General features: G+C 34.3%; 1 protein-coding gene across 1 annotated transcript in view; it reads right to left on the bottom strand.

The window, feature by feature from the left end:
• Positions 1-9,238, bottom strand: part of LOC123562371 ((E3-independent) E2 ubiquitin-conjugating enzyme UBE2O-like) — a 70,006-nt gene extending 60,768 nt beyond the window's left edge. Inside the window, exon 1 of the mRNA XM_053537215.1 lies at positions 9,011-9,238. Within this exon, the coding sequence (XP_053393190.1) occupies positions 9,011-9,214 (204 nt within the window). The 5' untranslated portion in view covers positions 9,215-9,238. The remainder of the gene's footprint in view (positions 1-9,010) is intronic.
• Positions 9,239-11,103: the final 1,865 nt, after the last annotated feature.

Raw genomic sequence — 11,103 nt, forward strand, 5'->3', positions numbered from 1 at the left:
ATAAGCACAGATAGTGCTTGACTCCCTTTTCATGCTATCATTGCTATAATTATTGTTGAATTGCTGTTAATAATAGAATTTGGGTCATTTATGGTTGATTTGGGTTCATTATGTGGATAGCTGGGTCCCAGCTTCGCACATTATATCATATACAAAGGTTAAAGGGAACCAGATACTTGATAGAGCAAGTACTCGTTGTAGAACGTTATGTTTAAATTTGGACCAATCAGAAACAAGTTCTAACAAGAGCACCGCCTTGCGGGTGCTGACGCTCATCTGATTTTTTTTGTGTAATAGAAATATTGTCCTACCCATGATTTTCTAAGTCTAAAAAGGGCCATCATTCTTGCAAAAAGCAGGATAGAGTTATGTTTCTTGATGTACAGTGTCCACTTATGATGGTGAAAAACTGTTGCAAGTTTTAAAGCAATAGCTTTGATAGTTTATGAGAAAAGATGACTTAAACATAATACTCAACCAAGAAAATGATTTTCTAAGTCCAAAAGGGGCAATAATTATTGCAAAAATCAGGATGGAGTTACGCTGCTTGCTGTACAGGGTCAGCTTATGATGGTGAACAAGTGTTGCAAGTTTCAAAGCAATAGCTTTGATAGTTTATGAAAAAAAGTTGACCTAAACATAAAACTTAACCAAGAAATCTGATATTTTCTAAGTCCAAAAGGGGCCATAAATCTTGCAAAAAGCAGGATGGAGTTATGTTTCTTGCTGTACAGGGTCAACTTATGATGGTGAACAAGTGTTGCAAGTTTTAAAGCAATACCTTTGATAGTTTAGGATAAAAGCTGACCTAAACATAAAACTTAACCAAGAAAACTGATTTTCTAAGTCCAAAAGGGGCAATAAATCTTGCAAAAAGCAAGATGGAGTTATGTTTCTTGCTGTACAGGGTCAGCTTATGATGGTGAACAAGTATTCCAAGTTTCAAAGCAATAGCTTTGACAGTTTGGGAGAAAAGTTGACCTAAACATAAAACTTAACCAAGAAATCTGATATTTTCTAAGTACAAAAGGGGCCATAAATCTTGCAAAAAGCAAGATGGAGTTATGTTTCTTGCTATACAGGGTCAGCTTATGATGGTGAACAAGTATTCCAAGTTTCAAAGCAATAGCTTTGATAGTTTAGGAGAAAAGCTGACCTAAACATAAAACTTAACCAGGCAACGCCGACGCAGACGCCGACGCCGACGCCGACAACCGCTCAAGTGATGACAATAACTCATCATTTTTTTTCAAAAAATCAGATGAGCTAAAAATAGCACATCTGCTGGGGTATAAATAGGTAGATGAATGATAGAGAGCTCATTCGGTATCCAGCGGTTAAAGAAGACACATCGAGGATTCAACTAATAATTTATCCCAGTACCTTGATAAGGAGACTATTGCAGCAACCCTGTCAGGGCGGATAAATTATTAAAAAGAAGACTTTGGAAGTTTATAGACTAAAGAAGAGTTGCAGAATTTCAATAAGGTTTCGAGCTATAGGGCCAGCGCATAGGAGTTTAATCTTAAAGGTAATTGAATGCTATAGACGATAGCATATATAGGCTGAGCATCGGGAAGCTGAGACAGAGACCCAGAGTTTGGTAATCTACTGAGATAGTAGGAGAGTTCCAGCTTAAAGAAGGTTCAGCATTATTGGCGAAGTACAGCCAAGGCATCGGGGATATACCTATATGATAGTTGAATGCTACATATGATAGCATATAAGCGCTGAGCATCCAGGAGTCAGGGCAATTATATAGAGTTTGAAAGGACAGAGGCCGAGCATCTATGCGATAGGACTCGTATGTTGTTGATTCAAAGACATTGTCTGACGGGAACTTCAACAAAAAGACCAGTCAAGTATAGAGTCTCCGGCCAATAGGAGTTTGAGCTAATCATTTTTAATTGAAGATTGTTAGTTTGAAACATTTAGTGATTTGCCTGATCCCTGAAATTGTCTAGCTCATAATAAGAAATCATTTACGAATCATTGGTACACGAATCATTTAGGCAAGGTAGCCAGAGGAAAATTCTGTATATGAGATATTTGGTCTCACCAGCTCTACGTTTTAACAAAGGACATTCTACATTCGTTTGTCAGCTAGTCTAAGACATAGTCACCTTAGCGATTGGACCCAAACCATTGTTCAAGATACTGAAGGCGTAGGCACTTCCCTGGGTCATATAACCAGTATCCTGACAAATATAAAAACGTTTACTGCGCTTATTTCTAAAGCACAATTAAGATCCTATGAATATATGCAGCGTAACAAACACGTGCCTCTGATTAGTCTCGATAGAGTTTGATTGGATTATCACACCTATTGATTATATCAATTAATCAGTATATTTTTAAGCACACATATGGGACATGTGACAAATAATGTCTGACGAGGTAAGTGGCTAAGTGCAGTTAAATATGATAAGCTTTTGTTTAATTTCATACTTGTCGTTATAATTGCAAATTGAAAAATTAAAGAAAAACAGGTACATTCAGTATAATTTTTTATTTTTCATGTACTTTAACGTGTCAATACTAATTCAATGTTTTGCTAAATTAGCGATGTATTGTAGATTTAAACATTTTCATTCCTCCTTCCTTCTCTCCAGGATGCACTAAGTCTCGATCATAATGTCTCGGGTATCGTAGTCGTTTTCCTGTATCAACATAGTCTTCCTATAAATACTTTTTCAGTGTTTCATTTACAGAATTCCTTATTTTGTTAAAATCAGTTTTATTAATTCCAGTTCACTCCGGAAATTTAGGAAGTGTTTTTACGTCGTAACTTTACCAAAATTCAGAAATTACATCGTGAACGTCAACAAACTTATTATTTGGATTGACTGGAATTTACCCGGGAATTGTAAAGATACAAAACATCATGCCGGTAATTTTCCATTCGACGAGCACGTGCGACCTATCGTAATATCTAATTTACATCGCTCGACGTTACTTTTGTTAATCAACACGTACAAAAAACGCGCGTAGTGTATATATTTTTTTAATATTATCGCTTCAAGTTTCAACACCACTTAAGAAGTTATACAGTTTGAATTCTGTAACGATTTTAATAAGATATCGACATTAATGTAGGGAAAATTCTATAAAAACGGTCGAATTTTCACATAATTATTTGTAAAACTTCAAACAGCGCGATCTTAATTACTTATTTCTTTCTAAAAGTAAATAAATGGTACATACTATGGCCATAAAATTCAGACTTTTGACCAGAAAGTACAATGAACAGAATAAAAAAATCTTAAATAATGAAAAAGCGGCAGCAATTTAAATAAATGGAGTGAAACGATTTTTGGCAAACAGATTTCTGTTAGCGTACGTTACCTCGTGAACGTAAATAGAAATGTGGTTTTAAATAAAGCAATACGATGTCATTGCGGATTTAAATGCATCTTTGTACATGTATATTTTTGTAAATTAATTATTTATTTTAGATATGATTGATTTCTATCATAAACCCTAAAAATACCATTTATTTAAAAATACGGGTCACATTAGAGAATTTTAGGGCATGGAAATTCATTTACAAATATGCACATTTCCAGTGCCTTCGCCGATTTTCAAACGTAATGCGCAAAAGTATTTTAATTTCATTTTGGAAATTAATTATTTATGATATATATTTTTGAATTCAGTCATAAACCACTTCAAAAATAGCATATGTTGGAGAAATACAGGAGTATTTCGGTTATGGTAATTTCCCGCGCGGTCGCCGAATTTCAATCTCTTATAAAATCGTTTTGCGTGAACGTATTGTATTTTCCTTTGGTATGTTGATTATTTATGACATATATGATTGAATTATATCAAAAAACCTTCAAAAATACCTTTAATTAAAAAAATACAGGTGTATTCCGGTTATAGAAAGTGTATTCCGGTGTATTCCGGTTTTTAGGTGGATTCCGGTTTAATGTGTGACCGAATTAAACTGATAATAAAACCAAATCATGTTAATTAATTTTTATTTTTTAAAATCTTTTTACATGTATATGTGTGTGTGTGTGTGTGTGTGTGGAAGTATTTGCCATTTACAACAAACATAACACTGTTAATGATTTTAAAAAGCATATTTTTGTTTTGGAAGCACATAATATATATATACTTTTTTATGAAATTTCCATTTAAATGATCCACTATTAACTTCTTCCACAGATTACATACAATGTATTCACCATTTCTTGTAATTATTCAAGACCATATTTTGCATGTTATGGAAATAACATTTAATTTTGGCCAAAACATCCTACCCCAAAAATTTGTCTAGCCAAAACATCCTAGGCCAAAACGTCCGCTGACCAAAACGTCCTACATTCTGCCAGAACCCTTGTTGCAGGCCAGCAGTCAGACCTTATTCTCCTTGATTTTAGCAAGGCTTTTGATAAAGTTAGTCACACTAAACTGCTTTACAAACTTCAGGAGCATGGTATCAGAGGCTGCACTCTTGACTGGATTCGCTCTTCCTTAATAGGCAGAACCCAGGTGGTTGTTCTCTAGGGCGAGAAATCTGATGAAGTTCCTGTGACATCTGGTGTGCCCCAAGGATTTTTCCTGAAGCCTCTCCTCTTTCTTCTATATATTAACAACTTACCTGATCATGTAAAATCCCAGGTCCGACTTTTTACTGATGACACAGCTGTCTATCTTACTATCAATAATGCAACTGATTGCAATAAGTTACAGCAAGATCTACTTTACGAAAAGCGCACCCTAGCGAACAGGTGCTCACAGGAAATGCTTTGTTCGCAGTGAATACAGAACTTCATTTGATTGCGGAATATTGTCCATCACTCAAAAATAATGCAAGAAAGATTTCCAGTTGGTAGAAAAAAATATTATTTTCTTTTAAAAGATCAAGCATTGGCCAGAAAATGGGAAAAAATGTCATTAATAAGCATAAAGCCACATGAACACAGCAAATAGGTAATGACGTCACCATGACACCGGCTTTCAATAAATTTTACAACGTATGATATTCGCTGTTGGCCGTGGCTAGGTAGCCGGTTCCAGCTACCTAGACCAAAGGTCTACGTAGCCGGTTCCGGCTATCTAGACTAAAAGTCTAGGTAGCCGGCTCTATATATATACATATCGTATTTGAACATGTAAGTCAATGTACCCAACTTTAATAAAATGTGTTATAAAGGATCATTATATTAGTTAAATAACTTACATTTCCTGTGATTTATTATTTACTATTTGTAGTGTTATTTCTAGAGCTCAAAAAGGGCGGGGTGCTGCCAAAAAAGGGCAGGGTGATGTCCGAAAAGGGCAGGGTGCTCTTTTAGACGTGAAAGTTACCATAGCAGTAGTTGCATTTCTAGATGTCTATAGTTAATATGTATTCCATTTATCTTTATTGCACACTTAAAAGAAATGTCACAGAATAAAGTGCTAAATCTTCCCAAAACCAGTAACAATGTTTACAAAGGCTTTTTACTTACTTTATAGTTTAGGTTAAACCATTCAAGCCTTTCTCTTAAAAAATGTCACCAAGAATGTCAACTTATTCATATGAATGTGAAATAGTGGAGGGCCTTAATATAAGCTTAATCTTGAAACCAAGATCATGTTGTAAACAACATAGTTAAAGGCCTGTTTCAGGTCACATTGTAAACTGATAATTATCAAAAGTCATGCTGTATTGATCAGGTCTTTCATCAATATTTCATTAACAGAAAAGTGCTATTACAGTCAGGTTAAAGTTTACTAAAACGCATATCCAAAATATACTATCCGGATACTGGTACACTTTCGGAATGTTGTTTGAAAGTAGTTTTTACTCAGTTTACATGACCCACTAGGGTAAACCAGAGATAGTTCCTCATATTTTGATGTTTCTCATGATAAAAAATACACCGACTGTCAGCTTTTTTGAAGGAAATATGGAAAAATTGCATACGACATCGGGAGTAATAAGACTTGGGAACTGACATTCTAAACTTTATTTTACTTTCGATATTCATTAAAATTTTTGCATTTTCTAGTTTAAATTACAGTAGAATCAAACTGCATTGATTATACTTGTTATTATACTAAACGACGGCCTAATTTAAATTTTGCACAAAGAAATCTAGGACACTTTTCACCTGCTCGGTAATCAGCTGGTCGCTTACGCACACCTTTTTGACATTTCACAGGATCCATACTCTTTATCAATTAGTTTTAACACTTCATTGATTCTCATTACCTGTGTGCACTCGCCGTGACGTAATTTGCTGATCAAAAAATCGTCGAGGCATGTCAACAGGGAAATTGGCGGGATTTAGCTGAAGATCAAAGGCAAGAGGGCACATTTTACGGGCAGTGTGGCGGCAGTAAAAAAGGGCAGGGCGGGGGGCCCCGCTGCATCGCTCTAGAAATAACACTAATTTGTGATTTACCTGTTTATTTTGCCGTATTTACGTACTCATATCATATCGGCCGATATTTTGTTATGTTATCAACAAATGATCTAAGTGTCATTATTGTCATCAGCGTGTTTAAATGGCGTGTTTATAAATTAAAAGTAAAGTTTTTAATGAAGTTTTGTAGTTTGAAATATATTGAAAAATAAAACAAAACAACATTTTTTGATAGGTTATGTCAATTGTCGGCGATCCGTTAGAATAAGGTCTTTTGATATGTACATGAAATTATCTTTCACATTTATCACGCTGCCTTAGAATAAAGAGCTCATATGTTCACACAAACAGTTAGAACCAATCAAGATCACTGACTAATAGACAAATTGGCGTAGAAATTATTTAGTAATTAGTTAATTAATTAAAGACGCACACAGAGGTGCGAAAGTGATGATCACTTAAAAATTTCACTTTAAAAAAAGCACATAAAATGATCAAATGCCGGTATGTTCAGTAGAGCCGCATCATTTAATGTACGTTGATGCTCTTTGTTTTTCCCTGTTGTTTTTTTAAATGTTTGTTTTGTTTTAAGAATGAATCACTGTATCTCAAATATCATTAATATGTATCGAGTATGTTTTAACATAACAAAATGTCGGCCGATATGATATGAGTGCGTAAATACGGCAAATAGAAAAGGTTAAACACAAATAATAAATCACAAGAAATGTAAATTATTTAACTAATATAATGATCCTCAGGGTTTCCACTGGGCACATTTTTTTCCCGCCACTTGAATTTTTTAAAGAAAAAGTTGTGCACGGTGGAGGATCAATAATGTCGAAAAAATTAGGATGAATATGTTATCACTCAATTAGTTCAGTTTTTTAAATTTATTTTCTACATTCCACAAATAACTCAACAAGCAGATGCATACACATTAACATTGACTGATCATGTAAAGATAAGTTGTCAGTTCAAAATTATATACCATTTTTTTCAATCTCTTTTTCATTTCATACTTTAACCGTGCAATTTGCTCTTGAACCAGTCTATCCTAATATCACATTGAATCAAAAAATGAGTTTTCATCTTCTCAACAATTTTCAAAACAAATCTATAAAACTATCCCTATATACAGTTTGCCAATTTTGAATTATCTCCCTTTAATGGTCATTTTTCACTACTAAGATGTTTCTGAAACATTAACATTCGGCTCTTTAATTTCTAACTTTTTATTTCAAAATTTATATAAGGTCATTTATCCAAAACAGTGTGTTTTATTTTATTTTATGACTTTTGAAATGCTTTTTAACATGTTTAAAAAGCTTAAAGTTTCGTTATATATATATATCTAAATTTCTATAACGTTTCATACATATAAATGTATAGTGAATATACCATCTAAAGGTACAAGTAGCTCTTTATTTTGATGCCCTTGGATGGGGCCATATAGCAGTGTATCAATGCTATACGTTGGGCACGTAAAAGAACCAAAAGAACTGCTTTAGACCATTTGTATCTCAAAGATTCTTCGACTGAAATTTTATGAACACACTGAAATAGCGACTGAAATTTACAAATTTATCTACATTATCTTCGTCTTGTCATTATTATCGATTACTTCTGAGAATCTGCTTGATATTAAAAATAACTTGCGTTTTAGTATCAAGAAAATGGGTGGGGCTTTAGACGAAGTGCTCAGCAAATATTTCGTTTCATTTGCTTTCGTAATAGTAGGCAGCGCTTAATTTGGCGAATCAGATTGACTGATAATCGTTCTTGCGTGGAGGAACACTCTTGTGACTCGGCAAAGTTTTAAATTATGCCCAGAGGTGTAATTCGGTATCGACACGTTGTATTGTCTTCGTGTATTGCTAAATATCGGATTATCCGTGACACGCTGTGTATAATAATTATTGATCGGTGATAGTCGGCACGCTTCTATTGTAATTGTAACAGTGTTGTTTGATACGATACATCCAGTAATAAAACAGACCGCTATACAGGTTTACCTCAGATGTTTATTTTACGCAAATTTAAAATTGTTAACTGTGGAAAGTTTTTTTCGCCAAAAAAGGAATTGGCGAATAGCAGCAGAAACCCTGGATCCTTATAATCCTTTATAATACAGTTTATTAAAGCTGGCTACCTTTACTTACATGTTCATATACAATATGTATATATACTTAGCAGGCTACCTAGACATTAAGTCTAGGTAGCCGGAACCGGCTACGTGGACCACAGGTCTAGGTAGCCGGAACAGGCTACCTAGCCACTGTCTTCACTGTTACAGGTATGATGACACTAAATTTTTTTTTCTTTACAAGCGAATAGGTTCTCACGAATTATTTTGAGCAGTGGATAGTTTCTTTGTCGTTTAAGCTACGCTTGCTCAGAGGCTTTGCCTTTTTCATATTAATACCCTAAAAGGGCATTTAAGCAGTATTCGAAGATAGACAGATATTATTATCCGAAAATGTGGCTCATCCGGAATTTGTTTTGTCCAAAAACAATAATTTCATACTTCACGACTTCTTTTTAAAGACTTAAAATATATAACTAGCATTAAATGAAAGACTAAGTTATTTGAATATATCAGCGGGAAACATCAATTCGAAGATGTTTTACATAAAATAAATGAGCACCTTTTTTTCAGACACAACAGTTTCGTCTCCACTTGGATGCCATGCGACTTTAACTTGACCCTTTTGCACACGATTTTCATCATCACTGTCTTCCTCGTCGCTGCTTATGTATTCAGAGCTTTCTACAACCAAGCCGTATTTGAAACCACCAGACGAAGTAGGAATACAGACTTCATCCTCATCGAAAATGCTGCAGGCAGCCATCTTGAAAAAAATTAGGCTGGGACTAAACCCTGTATTCAACGTTCCTTACTGGGATGGGGAGCGGGTGTGTGTGTGTGTGTTGTTTTTTTGCGAGGGGGGGGGGGGGGGGGGGGGCTTTGAACATAGATTTAGATAATGAAATTATATATCTGGCAAATTAAATACTTTTTATTATGATTTTGATGTTAATGAAAACCAAAATTTCAATCTTAGAGATAAATCTGATATTGGTTACATTATTGGAAGTGGCTAGGGGTCCGGTAAAAAATATGAATACTGAGAACGGTATTTACAAAGACCTAGGAGACGATATTTTATCTTTAAAGACGGGAGTTGTTTTCGTATTTTTCTCGTTGTTTTAAATACATCGTAAGTCACAGGAAACTGAAGTATTTATATTTCTTTAATCCCGGGAAAAACACGATCGCAAATTCGACAAATAATTAACAGCAATTTGTACGCCATAATCGGAAGCTTTTCTTGTTTTTCTCGGGACTGATGCATTAAAATAATAAACTAATGTTTTTCTTTAGTATTTAAGACATAGGTTGTGCTCAAGAGTTGTTGACTCTGTTTTACTATTTGAGTAAATAGATAACGGTAAGACCCGGAGTCTAGCAATATGCATGAACTGGAATCAATTTTGTGGTATGTGGAAGCAGTCAATTGTGACAGTCTAACAATCAACAAAAATATGGATGCAAATTATCGTTCACAGTTTTAAATAATTGACAATTTACTACAAAGCAGAGATCAGTATTTTCGTAAATAGAAGTCATTAATTTATTGATGTTTTCGTAAAAAGAAGCGAGCATGCAGTTATTATTTATTATTTTATCTCCACGTGTAACAAAGTAGCTCTAGATGTCATATTATTTTTTAAACAATCGTAACGTATAAAAAATCCCTTTGTGTTATAAATGCAGATAAAGATCTTATATTGCGATCCTGATACGCTTCGAGGGAGAAAAAATCCCTTCTCCAGTATTTACGCATAATGTACTATTAAGCTTTAAATTATGACACCTCTCATTAAATCTCATACGAATCAGAATTTAGGTAAGAAGTGTTGATTTAATTAAATTTGGCGTGACTGAATCACTTTTGACACCACAGTTTCAGCTATCTGGCTTTCAGAACTAGATTCTATTTTAATGGCAGGCTACAAAATAGAACGAGAAAAGTGAAACAAATGGGGAAAAAAACCTAATTAGGTGAGCTAGATTCTCTGTTTTCTTTATTTTTAAAAGACCTCCGATTTTTTACATTTTGATTTTCATCCAGTCCGTCACAAATATGGGACCTTGCAGCTTACACGGATCAATGATGAATATCACGTCTGAAACCTAAAAAAGAAAGTTTTCTTTCTCAGGAATGATTTCTGGAACATCATGCTACATTATAAATTCACTGACTTATTAATATTGCCCAAATTTTTACTTTAAGCAAAGAAAAACAACCAGCACTAGTGAAACATGAAACGCTTTTCAATTACAATTTAGCGTTTGCTGTCACCTCCGCTTGTTGCTACGCAACGCGATACGCTGAAGTGCCCGGATATCCGACCTGATCAATAAGGTAATTGCTGGTGAGGTAATTGCTGGTAAAATTTTAGTCAGACATTCAGAGAAAGTATCACATATCCTCTTGATTTTAAACGAGTTACAATCTAACATGCATGTGACTGATTCCGTCGGCATTTAGCTAAAAGATAAATTACCATTATCGCTTTTAAAAACTATAGATCTCTTACTCTATACAGACGATGCCATTATAGTTTCATATTCACAAACATATTTTCAATTAAGTTTAAGCATTTTGATAATTACTGTGGTGAAAGACTGTAAGTTCAGTGTTGTCATGACTTAATGAAGATTACATTAATGGAT

This window comes from Mercenaria mercenaria, chromosome 2, assembly GCF_021730395.1.
Source record: "Mercenaria mercenaria strain notata chromosome 2, MADL_Memer_1, whole genome shotgun sequence".
NCBI lineage: Eukaryota > Metazoa > Mollusca > Bivalvia > Venerida > Veneridae > Mercenaria > Mercenaria mercenaria.